The sequence below is a fragment of the Loa loa genome (genome assembly GCF_000183805.2).
Source record: "Loa loa unplaced genomic scaffold supercont3.280, whole genome shotgun sequence".
NCBI classification, from domain to species: Eukaryota; Metazoa; Nematoda; class Chromadorea; order Rhabditida; family Onchocercidae; genus Loa; species Loa loa.
The window spans coordinates 60,220-79,001 of record NW_018108460.1 but is presented as its reverse complement, the minus strand read 5'-3'; the positions used below and the strand labels follow the sequence as shown (position 1 = coordinate 79,001).

The window sequence follows — 18,782 nt, the reverse complement described above, 5'->3', positions numbered from 1 at the left end:
TTATTATTATTATTATTATTATTATTATTATTATTATTATTATTATTATTATTATTATTATTATTATTATTATTATTATTATTATTATTATTATTATTATTATTATTATTATTATTATTATTATTATTATTATTATTATTATTATTATTATTATTATTATCACTATTACTGTTATTAATTACTATTATTATTATGCAAAAAGGTGGATTTTAAATTTTTGCTGAGAATGAATTAAATTTAATTAGAATTGTTTTTGTAGAGTGATGCATACGTGTTGCAATTTGACGATTAATGAGGATGTTCAAATAAGAGCACATACTGGGAACGATTGTTTTTTATATGATTTACCGGATGGTTCAAACGGTACCACAGCTGAGGAACTGGAAAAGGAAGACAAAGAAGGATATACATTATTAAAGGATATGAATAAAGTACCGGAACAATTTGCCGATTTTTCTGGTTATCGCCTCAGGCTTTATTTACTACGTAAAAAGGAACAGTCACAGTTTGTGGTAAAGGGTGTCGAACGAAACGAGTTGGCTTTTAATTTAAATTAACAGTAATACATACAACTTTTCTAATCCTCAATAGAGTTCGGGAAATATTTATGACGAATTAATGTTATCCGCTTCAGGGAATTTCTCTTTTCATTAATACCATTGTTAATATCTATGAAAGGACCTGAAAGTATTGACTATCCGATAATTTTACTATCTTTAACATTTCTATCTTTCTCAATAATTAATTGCTAAAATTAATCAGAAATGATTTTTAACTTTCCAAAATTTAAAATGCTAATTACATTCAGGGTTGGCTATCGGGTGACCATTTGTAGTATACAATGCCAGAATGATACTGAAAAGGTTGAAAAGGTGGCCCATGACGAAGGAAATGTAGATTTGGGTAGAAAAGAACCAGTTATTAGTGATAATACTCTGAATCAAATCAAGTTTGCATTACGAAATTTGACCGATGATGGACAGTGGTTGATTGCTCACTGGGCTGAATGGTCTTACAAGAAGTAAGTTAAACAATTTTTTTTTTTAATCCAATCAACAAAATATATATTTAAGCCAAATAGATCATTTGATTTCTCAAATATTCCATCTTTAATGTCATTTTCAATTAATACTAATATATTAACGCAAATTTTTAGATTCTTTCCAATTGAAAGCAATTTTTAATTTCAAAAAGTTTTTAATGTAAAAGGGATTAATTGCATATACAAGTATTTCTTTACATAATACTGGAATTTATGAGTTAATGTTAATAAATGCAAATGATCAATTGAACAAGGAGACAGTCAAAGTTAACATTTAAGAGCCTAAAAGCTTAATTTAATGGTTGTAATAGTTTCTTTATTAAAAAGGACAACTTTGTAATGTTTTATAATTGGAAAATAACATGCAGTTGTCTTAGACTATTAATTATTCCTTATCCAATTAGCTAAATTTCACTACACCGAGATAATAAACTGATACGTACTTTTGTCTTAATGAAAGGAACAATTATATTTGCATAATTTTAGATGGTCAGAATGGAGTACAGAACGGAAGATTGAATTTAATGATTTAGATGGGACGAAAGAAAGAGGTCATCGGTATCGTATTCATCAGACCAGCAGAAGCAATGAAATTAAAACTGTTACTGGAACAGGTAAGTAAAATGGAAAAAAACAAAAGTAAACTGCTACTAGAAAGTATGGTGGAAAATTGTTGAAAGGAATAGTAAAGAAAAAGTAGCAAAGCATTAATCGGATGTTAAATTATTTAGTATTGATTACATTGGGATGAATGTTTGAGGTGATAAGTTAGTGCTAATTAGTTTTCTAATTTTGTATATTTGTACAAAATAACATTGCATTTCGTTAAAAAAAACCATCGAGACTAATTCGTTAATTTAGTTTTTGATATAACAACGCCATTTTCGAGATTTATTTCTATTTTTATTTATTTTTTTCATTCCAAGGAATGAAATTGAAGAGTAGCAGATTGGAATCATACGTTGGTTAATTGAATGAATAAAGATTTGAAAATAATCTGGATATTTTATTTATTTTCAGGTCAACAAAAATCAGAAAGTATCAAAACATCCATTCATGGACGAAGGAAGGAACATCATCAAGTTCATAAAAAGAAAGATTCTAGTGATTGTGATGATAGCGAATACTATAATGATGAAGAAATAGGCAAAAGCGTTGTTAGCCAAGACAAAGAAAAGCTAAAAGAACATTTTGGAAAATTTGGTGGTAGCGGTAGTAAAAAAGAGTTAAAAAGGGAAAAACAAAATTTTGCTGAAGGAGAAAAGGTGGAATTAATTGCTACCGGAGAAATTGGGAATCAAACGAAAGGCACTTTCAACGAAACGGAAGCAGGTAATTTTTTGGTAATCAAATTATGTAAATTTTACCCATCATTTTTTACTTTTCCACTAATTTATACGACTACTAAATTCTACGAATTCTACGAATCTCAAAGATTTAATATATTTTGTAAACATAGGTAACATGGTTAATTTCGAGATTCAAACAAATCATACAATAACCTCTTCTCATATTCCAACCACAAAAAAGGATCGAGGTCGTAGTGCTCATGACACCGTTGGGGTTACGACAACGGCAAAAAACAAAAAGGAAGATCATTCAAATGCAAAGAAGGGAGGACATGTGGATGATTTGAGGGGACAGGTATTTCCAAACTTTTTTAAATTTATTAAGTAAAACTAAAGGATGAGTAACCTGAAGTTCGTATGCCTTCATATACTCTACGACCATTCCAACTTCTAATTTCTTTGTTTTCAGTTTTTCCCCTAAGCTTCCTTATTGGCCTTTCAATTTTTTACCAATACCACAGGTTTAAGTCATCAAACTCTTACATCTGTGAGCTAATCCTTTTTCATAGTTTCTTATAGTTTACCAGAGCAATCATCTTGTTGTCATCAATATTGCTCGAATTAGATATTATATCAGGTAGATACAGTGATACAATGATTTATTGAGACTTAATACACTTGCCCAAATGTCACATGTAATTTGCTAGGTCAATAATTCATTTCATTCATTTGCTATAACTCATTGGAATGATCAGATTCAGATTGTGATATCTTTTCGATTTTAAATTTATTTCTCATGTTTCCTTTTATCTAACTTTTATAGAAACGAAAAAAAAGTGAAGTGGAAAAAGATACAGCGAGAAAACCGAAATCACTTAAAGGTATTGTCATTTTTAAGTTATGAAAATGGTCATATTTATTTCATACTTTTGAATCCCTAACTTTACGTTGCTTATGAATACTACTTTGAAGTAAGGCTGTTCTTTTCTAGCAAATTCAAAATTCTATATTGCTAAATAATAAGCCAAATTTTAAATTAAATGCGATGATCCTAACTTATTGATGACTTAAATACTTATAAGATGGAAATATTCGGCATGGAATGATTTAAATCAGCCAGAATATATTTCTCAATTTTATTTTAATAATTCTAGCAAGAATAGCACTGTTTTGCTTTTAGTTATGCCAATTTTTTGCTCATTATTGTAGATTTGAATTTTCGTCAAGTTTGGATTTAACACTTTTTCTAAGCTTAAACTGATTCACTACCAAGTTTCATTTTTCAAATTTTTCAATTTGCTCTTGACTATTTCTGTCACTATTAATGATACAATTTCCAATTTCAAAAACTATTCTATGCTGCGTTACATACAAATTTTCATGTCATAAGTAAACTTTGCTTAATTAACATAACATTTATCACTTGAGATTGGACTTGTGACAAACTGATGTAAAACTTCTTTTGCGGTACACAGTGGTGAAGATGAATTGTTGAATACTGTAGTTTTCCGGAAGGATGCGAAATATTTTACGCAAACATCTCTTCCATTGCTTCACTGTGTTTTTAATTTTGAATAAAACTGAATTTGTTACTTATTAGAAAATGAACTGTACGGATATTGTGAAATAAACCTGAAAGTTGAAAAATTATGGAATGAATGTTACGAAATTGCTTAATCCATATCAAACCGAAAATGTTTAATTATTGCAGAGAAATCAACCGAGAAAATGGTTTCAAAAAAATTACGGGTAAATGCGACAACTTCTAATGAAAATGGCACTTCAAAAGGACTTGAAAAGGTTCTTTCATGAATTAATGTATTGGTTGACTTTTTCGACAGTTATTTCCTTTTTTATTTGAAACTAATTGAAAAGTATCAAAAATAAAGATCAGAAATAGAATTTGGAAACAAAAAACTGAATAATCTCTATGTTTAGGAGCTTACTTTAAAGGAAAAAACTTCTGATAAACAAGGAGAGAAGAAAAATGATGAATTAAAAAATAAATTGAAATCTGGAAGCAAACAATCACCAAAATCAGTAGTAAGTCCAGCTCGTAAAGGTGAATTAGGTCACGATCCAGTCGTACCTGTGGTAGGTGCTGGTCGTCAAGCTGATGTCATGCCGCCACCGAATTGTTTCAGTGCCGATACAAAAGTTTACACACATAATGGAGAAAAAACAATGAAGGAAGTTTTAGTAGGCGATTTTGTAAGTTCCTTTTGTGCAATTAACTGAGACTATTTTGGACGTTTCCTAAATAGTTTCCTTTTTTTTTTACTATCCAACAATTTTGTAATTGCTGCTTCCGTAAAATAATATACGCATATACTTTGCAGGTTCTCGTGCCGGTGAGTAAAAGTCAATTGAGGTATGAGCGAGTGGAGATGTTCTATCATCGAGAACCGGAAACTCGGGCAAAATTTGTAGTACTAGAGACGGAATCAGGCCGAAAATTGAGTTTAACGGAATTACATCTTCTTCCACTAGGTGATTGCAAGAAGATGCGTGAAAGTATGACTGATACTGCTGATATCGTAGATCAATGGCTTCGGAAGTCAAAGTTCGCACATAAGGCACGCATAGGTGATTGTGTATTCACAGTAACATCAAATCATGAGTTACAAGTGGATCGTATCATAAAGGTATCTTTATTGCAGTTATCATCTAATGCTACTAACTTTTAATGATATCATAATGCTTTCGTATGAGTGATACTGAAGTAACAGTAAAAAATATCAGTTATTGATCGATCGATTGATTGATTGACCGGTTGAATTTATTGGCTGTGCCAAAGAATGGTTGTTTCAGATCGGCAGACAGTATCTAAAAGGTATCTATTCACCGATGACTGTAGAAGGATCAATTGTAGCAGATGGTGTGCTTGCCTCATGTTTCTCACAAGTGGAAAATCATTTCACCCAGAAATTAGTCTATGATTTTTTTGTTTTCTTACATCGGATTTTCAGTCCATTTATGCAATCATTGGATGAACCTATTCAACATTTACCTACTTTTATTGATTCCATACATCATTTGGGTCGTTTTGCTCTTCCTTTCGTCAAATATTAAATACAAAACATCTAGCAAATACCTGTCCCATATGTATTAAATCAAAGATCCAAGTTATTGACTGTTTTCGTTTAGAAACAGTTGACAGCAATTTTACAATTCTATCACAAGTTACTTTAAATGTTTAATCAATATGTGATAAGTTGATATTCATATAGTAAGCAATGATTTTAAATAATTGAACAATCTATTTCAATTTCTATATTAAATCTTAAACAATTTCAATCTCTATATTATTTTGTCGGTAAAATTGTAAATTTCGATATCTATTTTTTAATTTTTATTTTCAATTTACTTTTGAAAATGTTGAAGTATTCAACATTGGAAATGGAGAAAGTATATATTGAAGTTCTGAGAATAAAAATTGAGAAATAATCGAAATTGAAGAAGCACAGGTTTGAGTTATTATCATCACTAACTATTTTCACTTGCAATAATAAATCGATCCATACTTCGTTTTAACATTTTCCTTTTCTATTTCCAACCTGGATGACTATTAATGCCATTGAATAGGACAGTTAACGATCAATAATTAATCTTCGATTAATTTTTTTACCGATTACTATCATTGGTAGTTTAATGTATGTATTGTCACTTTATCTTATGATATGATAACATCCGTTAGCATGAAAAAAGCCTGTTTGTCACCATAGTTTACTTATTCTCAACGATATAGCAAGCAATAATCCTATGAAATAATAAAATTAACATTAACAGCTTCATTGAATTATTGGTTCTTAACAACAACAGTAACAACACTACTGATTAATAAAACACTTATCGCATCAGTTATCATTTATCACTTATCATATCAATTATCATTTATCACTTATCACATGGTTGATAGATTTTTAACATTTTTGAGGATATCATTTTTTGTGAGTAACGAATGTAAAGATAGAATTTACCATTGTTTGCAACGGATATTGTATTGTCTTTTAAATTAGATCCATTAACATGTAATGCCAATTAAAATCAAACTTTGCTCTATTATATATTGTCAAATACGTTGGTATTTATTGGATTTGTTATTTTAATCTTCAAACAATTTTGAGAATTGGACATTGATGCATTATGCAAATTCTGCTCATTACCTAATTTGATACTAATAATTCAAACTATTAATTTAATCTTTTCTGATCACAGTTATGTAACGGGTGAAATCAAAGCATTAAAGCTGATAATGCTTTCAATAATGTTTATGAAGGATAGTGAAATTTTGTGGAGAGTTTTTTTTACTATATAATTTCTTAAAAGTTAATTATGGCTTACAAAAGTTGAATTTCAGTATGGCATCATTTTGAGTTTCTAGTGCTGTAATTTGTCACATTACTGCAGAAGTGTACTGTGTGATAAAAAGATAATTGCTTATTTTCTCAATTTTAAATCACATTACACTTTTTAACAAGAAAATACAGTTCCTTCTACCATAGCTATAATTAATATGTATTGCTTTTGTAATACATATTAATTATATATTAATTTGTAATACATATTAATTATATATTAAATATAATTAATATGTATTGCTTTTGTAATACATATTAATTACATATTAATTATAAATTTGTTGCTAAAAAGCACATTTATATACTCATTTTTTTATGATTTCAATCATATTCCTACGATTTTATTGCTAAGGTACATTTACTAATAAAATTCCTCGAAAATGTAGGAAGTACCAATGGCCTAGGCTTATTATAAGTGTCATTTCTTCTAGTGCTGGCCAGTCTACCGATTTATTTCGTCTATTTTGTTAAAATATGCAAAAAAAGAAAAAACAGAGAATAATAGGATTTCTCAGGAATATATGACTGAATGCTTTGCTGAAATGCTTTCCAGTTTTCCGAATTGTATATTACAGTAATGAAAAACAAATTAGACTTAATTTCCAAAATTATTAGATCGAGCGATAAGCGCAACAAACAACAACAGTAATACTTACTCCTTTAAAATTTCCTTGAGAAAAGCGCAAGTTGAAATATCCCATTTCATCTCTCTTCCATTTTCTCCTCCTTCTGTAAATTATGAAATGATGTGTAGTAATAAAGGAAAGATAAACTGTATATTGAAATTAGGACAATATCAATTTCAAACTTAATATACCTAAATACTTCAACTGCATTCATGCATCACCGATATATCGATTGACCATTGGCATAATCATTGACCGAATGTTGGCAAACTTATTACTGTTCCATCTATCCACTGAAATATCATATCATAAATTTGTTGCTGATAAATTTCACAAGCAAATAATGGCCATCATGGAATCATCACGTCTGATGACAATTCTTTCCACCTTATTCTCAACCATTTCATTACTTCTCATCATCATCATCCTACCATCCTTTTTTACTTATATTCAACGTTCCAATACTGCATTGCTTTCAGAGCTTTACAAATGCTATGTAAGTAAACTTTGAAATCCAAAATGATAAGGAGAATAGATGAAAGAAATTCGAATCATTGATTTGCCTATTATTCCGCAAGACTATGAAAATTTGAAGTATTCGACATGGTTACGGAAATCCAAAATATTCCATATAGTTATGGGAATTGAAAATGTACCGCAGAAATACGGGAATCCAAAATGTTATAATGATGTTAATCGATAAATTCATGTAAAAGCATTATCTGCTGGAAGTGTATTTCATCTATCTGAGAGTTGTAAGAAATTTTCATTAGCAATGAAAGATCTATAAATTTCAGATTAATAGCAATGATGTTTGGAGGAATGTCCTGCAACTTCAATTTAGCACGCAGTCGCGCAAACGTCGATTTTATAATGCTCCAACAAGCGAACGACCACCTTCCACATGTTTACTTCTCTCCTTTTTCCAATTCTTCAGTCTAAAAAAATTTAGATAATAAATTCGTATTTCAAAATTAATTGTAAATGCCAATTCTACTTAAGACAGTATTAAAATAATTCCTTTTACTGTGGTACTAAGTTTTTAATTCATGTTTCAGTATTCCATATTCTAATTAGTTGTGAAATTCCTCCGCATTTAATTGCATTATAAAGCAAAAATAATATAGGTCAAGTCAAGCTAGATTATATTTAAAACAAAATTTGCTCTAAATGACAGAGTTGAAAATTTGAAACTGTTTAAAACTTCTTATTTCATAGCTTATCAGTTGTTATATTCTTGAATACTTTTTTCATTTCTATCTCATTAATTTGAAGAGGGATAATTCCAGGTTGCAGCTGCCAACAGGGTAAAGCTGGACCACCAGGTATACCTGGAAAGCCTGGACGAGATGGTAAAATTTTAAAAAGACCATTGATCGCTTTGACAACCATGCATTCAAATGTGTTATAAGAACTTCTGTATTAATGATTTTCTCTTTCAGGAGCCGCTGGACCATCGGGATTGCCAGGAAGAGATGGCAAACCTGGACAACATATGATGCCACCGAAAGGTAACGAAAACAGTTGTCAAAAGGTACTGCCTTTTTTAATTACTTGTGAAAATGTAAAAATGAAACGCTTTGAGAGATTTCATGGCATTTTCTTGACGAGCAGAAAAATTTTGAACCGGATTATTGGTTATAATACAAAGACATTATAGAAATTATTTTTCTGGGAAGTGCAGAACATAACAAAAATTTATCCAAGTAACAGATTTTTAAGTGCAATTCTATTTTTGATTAACTTAATTTTGTGCGATGTTTTCCGATCAACTTAATTTCAACTTAATACTCCAACCTAAATTAACTTGATGTTTTTAATTAACTTAATTTCATGCTAATGATTTATTTAGTGTCCGATAGCTTCACCAGGACCTCCGGGATTATCTGGTCTGAGAGGACCGAGAGGACCACGCGGGTATGTATGCACTGATTATTGTTTGATGAGAACAGCTGTTGGATTTTTCATACCGCATATTATTATATCAATATGTTGTACTATTGTTTGTACCGTAATAATGAGTAGGGTACTTGGCGGAGCCAATAATACAGAACTGAAATTCTTATAAATTATCCCATCGAATAAGGCATAATTTCAAACTTCAGAATTCCGGGCGTGCCTGGAGATGATGGTCCTCCGGGAAGAAAAGGACCACCAGGACCAACGGGTGTTCGAGGTCCTCCTGGACCATATGGACCAAAAGGACCAACAGGTGATCCTGGGCGCATACTCAATGGAGCACCTGCCGGACCAAGAGGGCCTCCAGGTAAGTTTTAGTCAACCAAACAATCTAATCATATCGACTCTGTTCGCAAATCGCATGAATAAATATTGTGTCCTTTTAAGCTTGAATATAAAAATATTTTCAGGACCGATTGGATCGCGAGGACGTATCGGAAGTCCTGGACGGTGAGTGGGAAACATTTTTCTGGGGAATATTTTTTCTGCAGAACGTAGTAGTAAAAATTTATCTGCAAAAGATTTTCAGAGATGGCAATCCTGGAGAGATGGGCATGGCAGGAATGCGCGGAGAGCAAGGCGAAAGAGGAAGTAATGGCGCACCGGGATTACGAGGACCACCAGGACCTCCTGGGCCACAAGGAAACAAAGGTTCATTTCCATTCCTGGATCGTTTGTTTTCAAATTTTCATTACATAGCACAGTTCCAATCAAAAAATTAAATTTTATAATTTAACAGGTAGTTGTGATCATTGTCGACCACCGAAAGACTTATCATTATCAGAAAATCCTTCCGTCATAAGCAGTAAACCAGTTGAACCAAAAACTACGGGATATACGAATTTGAACGTACCACGTTACTACAGTAATGAACCGGTAAAGGGTACTGGTAATCGTCCACTTGGTTATGATATCAATAATGATGAAAGATTGAAAGACGAAAAACAAAATGGTTCCGGTGATGAGGAACGCATTGCTCGAGGGAAATTGAAATTTCGTGATCCATATAATACGAAAAGAATTGAGAAAAATGATGTAACGAAGCTATATGATCAGAAACATCATCGACCACTTCGAGTATCACCAGCAATAAGGAAGAATGGATACTACTCTTAGTACTTTTTCTCCCCCACGTATTATGCGACTTCATTTTGTCGTTCACTTTCTTTCTTTAAGGATTTCTTCAAAATGTTTCAAAACTTTTTTAATTTAATATCAAACATTGACATTATTGAATCCTCTGAACTTTGATATGGAATACTTTGAAATAAAAACAAAAAAAAAGGAATTTACTCAGAATACTTGCCATTTGCCATCCACACTAAAAATGAACTGCGGGATTTCTGAAAAAAGCGTCAGGATATAGCAATTTCATTCGCGAAACATGGATTGGTCCGTTACAGACGGATGGGGTGAAAGAAACAGGCATGAGATTGCCGGTGAGCTCTGTGAATGGGGAAGTGACGCGAGAAGGAGTGGTGGGATTAAAACTTGATGACAAACTTACGAACTGAATCTATGTTCATCGAGATTTTGACGCTACTTAAAATTCTTTTTTCGACTTTTTTTTTCTAAAAAAGAATCTTCGAAAAATTGAAGGGGTATCGGCATATTTACCAACTATATGATATACTCATAGCTTGGTTACATGACTACACCTGATCTGTTGCTTCCTTATTTTCAAAGACATCAAAGTTGTGAAAGTTTTAAAATTTGAAGAATGATGCTGTTTATTTGTTTGTCTTTTTTTTTAGATTAAGCATCATTATTTATTTGTCTTTTGTGAGATTAAATATCATTAATTGATAGGAAATGATTTCGTTATGCAGTTGTAAGATTAATAGTTGCTCCTTTTTTGCCACCTTCCCATTTAAAACGGAGCTAATGTTGATGAGTTAAATGTTCATTAAAACATTTGAGGTTGTGCGATTTTAAGCGATAATGGGCATGCTTGATATCATTCTTATCTACTTTACGAAATAAAGCAGACTTAATTGTGTGAATTGGATCCACTGGTTACGGGATGAACATTTTCCGGAGTATGTTTGAAAGACGTCTTTCACAATTCGCTTTTAGAACCACCAGATTCAGTGGTACTTTCATTCTTTATTAATTAAGGTTTTGAAAATTCCGTAACAAGGTATCCTTTACTATCTTATTTAGTAGCGCATAACTTACTAGCAATTGCGTAAAGTTATGAGCAGTTTTTGAGTTGACAAGTTGAGCAAATGGGCTTAGGGAAGAGAACTGTTTTTGGAAAAAAAAATTAGCAGTTCTAAGGCATTTATATCTTTAATGAATATTCATATAGATCTCCAGTCTTCTTGCTATACTGACTATGTCGATTTTAGAGATGGGTTTTCCGGGTTTTCACATTGTGGCTCACTGTTATGTAGTTTGGCGAGATTTTGGCAGTCATATTCTTTTCGAGATTTCTCTACAGTTCCAACTTTATTTTGGTTAACTGACGAAGATATTTTCATGTTAAAATTTCACCACTTCATTTTAGGGAAGAATCGAATGATAAAATTGATCCATCAGCTACCACTGTCTTACCAAAATTGTGAAACCGCTGAGCGAAAAATCTCTCTAAATCCGGTCTTGCAAAAATTGCCCTGGCAACTGCCAAGTAAGGAAAAAGAGATGGTTTGTTATCATTCTTCTATAATTCAACTAGCATTGTTTTTTCGAATTTCTCTTGTGGTCATTTCATTTCGATTATTATGTCAAGTTAATGAAGATTTGTTACCTGGAGCTGAAATCTGGAAACACTTTTTTTGTCTTCTTGGTGATCACCACCAAGAAGACAAGAAGATGAACTTCTGATTAGAGATGCAATGATTAAACGATAAACTTCTCACCAAAATACGTTTTTAAACAGTGGAAATGAAACATTATTTTATGGGGTTGTATCAGATCTTGTGCCAATATATATTTATCTTTCAGGTGTTCACTTTCCCAGGTGCAAGTCGACAACACCTCTCTGTACCTGGTGTATTTGTAAATGAGCTTTTGAAAAAATTCGATCCTCTGTCGTCATTTCAAGTGCGTAGTTTAGTTATTTTTTTTTACTTTTGTTTTTTGTTTTTTTTGAAGGGTAATTCCTTTATTTTACTTCGATTTTAAAGTAAGCAGTATTATTTCACTTTCTCTGGATTATAAAATAAGGACTACTTTCGGTTACGTTAATCATTTTTTGACTTCCTTCTAATTTTAGATACCTTTACAACTACCTCAGCAGTCGCAGATGGTAGAGATATTTACCGGCGAACGTATGTTGAAAATTCGCAGGCATAAGATGAGGAAACATAAACGTCGAAAGCGTTACGATAGAGATTATTTTAAATATCAAAAATACCATCGGCAAAAAAAAGCCAAAGTAATGAAATGATTTTGGGCTTGTTTTTTACAAAAGATATTTTAGTTCCTTCACTTAGAGAGCTGGATCTGAAGTATTTGTTTGGATTTTTGGACCAAACTGCATAAATGTCGTTTCAATCGAAAAAAATAGAGGTATAAAGAAAAGACAGGTTATGGGTAGTCGTTTGCTGTGCTCATCAATTAAATCTGAAACTTTGATATTGAATTGCAGTGTTCCTATAAAATTGCAGGCAGAAAATCTGTTCCGGAATCGTATGCGCAAAATGCTTGAGGATTACAAAGCATTTGACCCTGAGAAGTATATTACAGATATCATAGCTTGGTATGTCATGTCTGACTTGAAATTATCATTTGTTTTCAAATTATGGAACTAAAGTATAATTAAATTTCAGTGCAAAACAGGATGTGACAAAAGATGTATCGCCTAGTGGTCGACGAAAATATCCGCACTGGTCTACGCTAATTACTCTGGAAGAGTTATATGGATTACCTCAAACCGATTATATTGATAAAAGAGCTGGACTGGCAGGAGATGAAGATCGTGACAAAATTAAGCAAATGAAAAAGGAATACGATGAAAAATATCGTGGATTTTTGACTCGTACCAATTGTTTTCAAGAAAAACAGCAAGAAAAGCAGAATTCCCTGGGTGAAACAAAGATGGAGGCGAAGAAAATTGTTGGGTGCAGTAGAAATTTGGAGGAAACTACTCGTGAAGTTGATAAGGCGGAAAATGGTGATAATATCAAGAGTTGATGACTGCAACAACGTGATAGAAATCTCATTCTGTTTCTGTTCAAAATTATATGATTGTCTTGTATTTCTAATTCGACTTTAGTAATTTACTTTTGGCCTTTTTTAAATCAAAATTTCCAAATTTAAGGTCTTATGCTTGCTTTAAACAGGCTTGAAAGATTGCTTTTTTTCTAGATCACATATTTGGTTCATATCAGCACTAGTGGAGCCAAAATTGTTGAAAGGCGCCAAAATTGTTTGAAAGCATTTTATTCTTGGATTCCAATTGTACACTGTTGTTTTTGCAAATCGCGAAGCCTTAATCCAGTGTTCGTAATGCGTGATTGATAATTGTTATCACTATGTTTATTCGTGTTTTTTTGGATAAGGAAGTATCCGAACTTAAGTTAATTGTTTTTTTTTTTTGGGAAAATGTTTTTCACGTTGTGAAGAAAATTTGTCTATAAGGTGTTGGTTTTTTGAACACTGAAGTATATTAGTCATTTCAATCATAACACAAGTAAGAAAGATTCAAACTTTCATTCCGGTCATCAATTTTGTCAGTGCTTGGCATTTATGAGTCCAAAAGATATATTTTCTAGGCGGAAATCAGCTAAATCAGTGATCAGAAATAGAATCTGCAAGTGATTTTATGTCTGTTGTATAGTAGGATCTGTAATGATATGAGTGCTGATTCGATTTTGGAAATCACAGGACCGGATATTCCAAGTATCATAAGCTAAAACAATACATTTTCCCGGAGATTTCCGGTCATTGTCGAAGTTATAATTTTTGCAAGAAAAAGACCTGTGTGTTGCTGATTGGCAAGTGACATGTAAGAAATATGCTACACTTTATCGCCCGACCTGAGGATACTTTTGTCATACTGACTTGTAGGTGGACCTTGTGAATGTTGGAAAGTAGGTTGATATGGCAAAAACTGAATTTGATACCATAAAGCACAAATATTAGAATTAATCAAACTGATTTCAAGCGGATTAAAACATTTTTTTTTAATCTACAATTGATAAACAACTGATACCATGAAGTATTTGACATACAAATGCGCTGCAAATAACTTTGCATAAATTTGGACATTTCCGTTGTCCGGAAGTTTAAAATTTTTTCTTGATTTGCAAACTTGCTTGTAAAACAAACAAAGTACTAAATGAGCGAAATTATATAACTTATTTTGGAACCGCATATACTTTAAAAGACAGTGCTTCTTTGAAACTTTTGATCATTCCTAGTTTAACTTACCCAAGTAGATACCACAGGGAAAAGCGGGATGTGCTTTAGCGCCTTATATGATCATTATTCACTTTTGATACTCAATTCATTGTTCTTCTCGATGGCTTACTTCTTGGTTGGTCAGGATTAGTTAATTTAGATAGTACTAGGCTATTTGTTTTATTTATAAATACATCAAGATGCTTTCAAATAATCGAGTAGTTTAGCATTACTGATTTGATATTAATTAATCTTTATTTCTTTAAATTTTCACTATTTCATAAAGTATGATACATAATTCGGGGATGGTTCAGTAAATGATTGATTTTTTTTTTCATTTTAATAAATGATTGAATTTTTTTTCATTCAGATCTTATATTATGATTTATATTATAATTTAGTTAATTATTTAATTCAACAATTCTCTTCAAGATACCAATTTTTCAGACCGTCGCAGTGTAGATACTTTAACAATTTACTACTAAAATAGTTTAAAAACGATGTCCAGTTTACAACAACAAGACCAATCAACTGGTCTAACAACCATTAATGATGATAACAATATATTTTATCATAAATTAGGCGGCATCTCAACTACCACACCAGCACTATCATTATCAACAACTCTAGCAGATCAAACGTTAGTTTGAAATTAAGAAAATTCCAGAAAAAGATTTCATAAATCAAATCATGCAAATATTAAAATTAATCATGTAAATATATCTTACATGCAAAAAAAAAATTGGAATACTTATAAAGAGTTGAAATCCTCCAAATATTTCTCTAGTGCAATAGTTTTTGGAATAAAGACCTAATGCAAATTTGTAGTTGCTCTATAAACTACAAAACTTTTCAGATTTGATATTAGGGAAGGGATAATAAATATGAATCATTTCTTATTAGAGTTCAATGAAAGTTCAATTTTTGAAATTAAGGATTTCTTAATAATGATCATTTTCATTGAAATCCGTGAATTTATAAATAGATTCCCAAGGGAAAATTTGTAAATTCCTTCAAGGGATGAATGTAAAGTGTAGTGAATTCCACAGTTTTATGTATCGTAACATTTACTGAAATTTTTGTATCACCAATTTTGAACCTTTAAAGCTCTTTGTCTGTATATGTGGAACCTGAAATTGATTTAATTAGCATGAATGTGTTTTTATTTACTTACAAACATTTGTCACACATTATACCGTGTTTTTATCGTTTTTATATTTCAGATTATATGAGAATTATAATTTGAAATGGGACGAAGCTTCATTAGAGCAGAAAGTGGCAGCACTGAAATTGGAGACCCAAAAACAATTACTCAATGAATTTATGCTTCGAAAGGTTCAAATGCAGAATGCTCCGTTAACTTATCCAACCGAAATTCATGTTAGTACGAATATCTTGGCATTAATTATTAGTAGTTTAACTATACGTTATCTTTACAGGCCTTATTTAGAAATGATACTTCAATAGTCCTAAACTAATTTAATGACTTAAAATTGGCAGAAAACTATTTGCAACAGTAATATCATTTGTGCATCCGATGATGAATATTGGAATTTAGCACATAAAATACAATAAGTAACATATAAATCTGAAATAAAACATTTAATTAAAAATGAATTATAAGCAATTACAAAAATAAGCAAAAAATTTTAGCTTCGTACATCAAAAGGGTCAAGTCAACGAAACCGTGATCTGTACAAAACAGCATTATGTGATTTTTGGAGCGCTGGAATACCATGCCGATTTGGTGAACGTTGCTGGTTAGTGGATTCGTCGTCTAAGCTGTCATAGAACTATCAATCTTTCAGCATTACGGTATTTAATTCGATCTGTTAATGCAAATTTTAGGTTCGCGCATGGTCCACATGAACTTCGTATTGCACGTTTTGTTTACCCTGGTTTGCATCCATATGATTATGAAATCCGCGTGAACTCTCCAAATATGTTATCATCATCCTATGGACGAGTGCGTTTTCTTTAAGAATTTTTATGAAATTTTAAAAAATTTGAAGTATTGAAACTTCCGAAATTTTAAAATTTGAAGGATATGACTTTTGAAACTAAAGAATTTGATTTTTGCAGCGTTTCTGGAATTTGGAACAAAGTTACCCAGTAGCTAGTGCACAACCCACACCTATGACAATCACTCCAATGGGCAAAAATGTACCAATTGGTTATGAACGCAAACTTCGTCGCATATCTCCGGTTCACGAGAATGTTGTTAGATGTTTTGAAATTTGAAGATTCTTGCATCGAAAGTATCCCAATTATCTCTACATTTTTTAAATCATAAATTGCAGAATTCAAAGAGCTGGCGTACGACACAGCGTGTGTCAGATGGTGATTCTGGTATTGGAAGTACAGGCACTAACAATTCACCAGAAGTAAATCCAAAATGTGTAAGTTCTACCGATTGAATTTCGGGAGAATTTTGATAAATTTCTGGAGAATTCGTGGTGCGCATAAATTTACAATAATTTAGTTGCCAATGAATTCGTCTAAAACATCATACCAAGAAATTAGTATCTTCGTGAATCAATCAAAAAAAAAAAAAAATCTGATAAGTATAATATTTTTTCCAGTACGATTTTTTCGGACAGGGTTTAATCAGACAAAATCCTTCTCGGAAATTTTAATTTAAAAGGAAGATAGACTTCAGGATAAACAAAAGCCTATAAAGTTTTTCTTTGGACCTTTTGTTGGAATTTTAGATACATCCAATGGATTTTGGAATTTCAATAGGAATAACTGACATAAGCTATATTTTAGCGAGAAAACTTGGATGGTGCAACATACCAGTTCTCCCCATTTCATGAAACACCATTAACAGGTGACAATAGAGTGGTACCGCAACACCTTGTTGGTTTTATTACTATTTGGATTTTCAAAATCTCTCTAATTCGTCTTTTTTTAAGAAAGAGAATCTGTCCTTTTCGCTTTTGATACTATCATGTATTGTGTGTAATGACTACAGATATATATTTCAAATAGTAGGTGAGAAATAGCATAAATTGAGCTATTTCAATAAATTAAATCACTCCATAAATCAAGCCACTTCTAGCTACGTCCACTGGATACATTGACAAACCGGGAGCAAATAGATTTCTCAAGAAACGAAGCATATAATCATTGGTTAAACACCGGAACAGTACAGTCAAGCAGTATACAGTTAGCATCAGGTTTAGAACAGGTTAGCTAACATCTCTTCCGTGGATCAGATAGTTGGTAATTTAATTTGAGTAAGCTTATTAGGATCCAATTTACCTTACTTCTAGATGAGCTGGTGGGCCGACACAATTAGTAACGCATATCCATTCATTAACTGTCCAAGCCAAAACATTCAGTTTAATACGACAGGATCGACGAATGAACAGTGTTATTCGATATGCATTGAACCAAGAGTTGACAAAATTGAAGCTTGACTTCTATCCAGATGCGAGAACTAATTAGACAATACATAGATTTGTAAATACTTCTTATGATTGTTATTTACCAATTTCTTTTTCATATTTTGATTCCTGCAAGTTTGGAAAGTTTATTATGATTGTTTTTTGTTGAAAGAATCCTTTCCAAACAATCGCCATATTGTTGCTTTTTATGCTACTTTGATATTTCTTATGTCTTTTTTTTCATTTTGTTATTTATATTGCTATCCAACCATCTTTTCATCTGTAAATTTTGATTTTAGGCCATTTTATGCAAATGTCAAATATCACTTACAACAGCAAATTCTGTTCCTTGACTTCGAAAAATCACTGGAATATTTTCTAATCTGAAGGTCGATCATGAAAACCTAACATAATCATGTACTACAATTGAGTGTGTAGTAACATACTGGGCTATCAGAAATAATCTAATTGGCACCCCCTTCAGAAAACACAGTCAAGATCTAGGTGACGGAGTTGCAATGAATGCCAATATAGCCACAGTTTAAATCTTTAATTTGTAAAAAGACGAAAGTGTGCAAATATTGTTGTTGTTGTTATACAACAGATGTTGTTACCTTGTTGTTATTGTAAATGAATTTAGAAATTCGTCTCACTTCAATGACTATTGTAAAATAGAAAGTATTTACAGGGGCCTATATGGATATATATATATATATATACATATATATATATATATATATATATATATATATATATATATATATATATAT

At 31.5% G+C, this 18,782-nt stretch overlaps 4 protein-coding genes across 4 annotated transcripts; all 4 read left to right on the top strand.

Annotated features, from left to right (window-relative positions):
* Positions 1–263: 263 nt before the first annotated feature.
* LOAG_05981 (hypothetical protein) lies at positions 264–5,403 on the top strand (the record flags this gene model as incomplete). The annotated part of the gene is made up of 10 exons (XM_003141517.1): positions 264–535; positions 809–1,021; positions 1,529–1,656; positions 2,063–2,374; positions 2,502–2,686; positions 3,155–3,212; positions 4,043–4,131; positions 4,270–4,542; positions 4,671–4,976; positions 5,143–5,403. The coding sequence occupies 10 exons, from the start codon at positions 264–266 to the stop codon at positions 5,401–5,403; spliced, it is 2,097 nt and encodes a 698-aa protein (XP_003141565.1).
* A 2,258-nt stretch (positions 5,404–7,661) lies between these two features.
* On the top strand, positions 7,662–10,393 carry LOAG_05980 (hypothetical protein; the record flags this gene model as incomplete). Its single annotated transcript, XM_020447030.1, has 9 exons — positions 7,662–7,814; positions 8,116–8,224; positions 8,608–8,670; positions 8,761–8,852; positions 9,171–9,235; positions 9,424–9,584; positions 9,688–9,727; positions 9,807–9,928; positions 10,017–10,393. 9 exons carry the CDS (start codon positions 7,662–7,664, stop codon positions 10,391–10,393), a joined length of 1,182 nt encoding a protein of 393 aa, XP_020302699.1.
* A 931-nt stretch (positions 10,394–11,324) lies between these two features.
* LOAG_05979 (hypothetical protein) lies at positions 11,325–13,625 on the top strand. Its single transcript, XM_020447029.1, has 6 exons — positions 11,325–11,370; positions 11,787–11,923; positions 12,224–12,322; positions 12,495–12,656; positions 12,889–12,980; positions 13,051–13,625. The coding sequence occupies exons 2-6, from the start codon at positions 11,798–11,800 to the stop codon at positions 13,412–13,414; spliced, it is 843 nt and encodes a 280-aa protein (XP_020302698.1). The 5' UTR covers positions 11,325–11,370; positions 11,787–11,797; the 3' UTR covers positions 13,415–13,625.
* A 1,498-nt stretch (positions 13,626–15,123) lies between these two features.
* Positions 15,124–18,045, top strand: LOAG_05978 (hypothetical protein; the record flags this gene model as incomplete). The annotated part of the gene is made up of 9 exons (XM_020447028.1): positions 15,124–15,263; positions 15,847–16,003; positions 16,277–16,383; positions 16,472–16,589; positions 16,706–16,843; positions 16,924–17,022; positions 17,393–17,482; positions 17,685–17,813; positions 17,899–18,045. The coding sequence occupies 9 exons, from the start codon at positions 15,124–15,126 to the stop codon at positions 18,043–18,045; spliced, it is 1,125 nt and encodes a 374-aa protein (XP_020302697.1).
* Positions 18,046–18,782: the final 737 nt, after the last annotated feature.

Excerpts from the sequence above, each read along its gene's own strand:
- LOAG_05979 (XM_020447029.1), top strand. The coding sequence starts at position 11,798 with ATGATAAAATTGATCCATCAGCTACCACTGTCTTACCAAAATTGTGAA. Across the intron at positions 12,323-12,494 it reads ATCCTCTGTCGTCATTTCAA|ATACCTTTACAACTACCTCA; the intron begins GTGCGTAGTTTA and ends TTCTAATTTTAG. Across the intron at positions 12,657-12,888 it reads ATCGGCAAAAAAAAGCCAAA|GCAGAAAATCTGTTCCGGAA; the intron begins GTAATGAAATGA and ends ATAAAATTGCAG.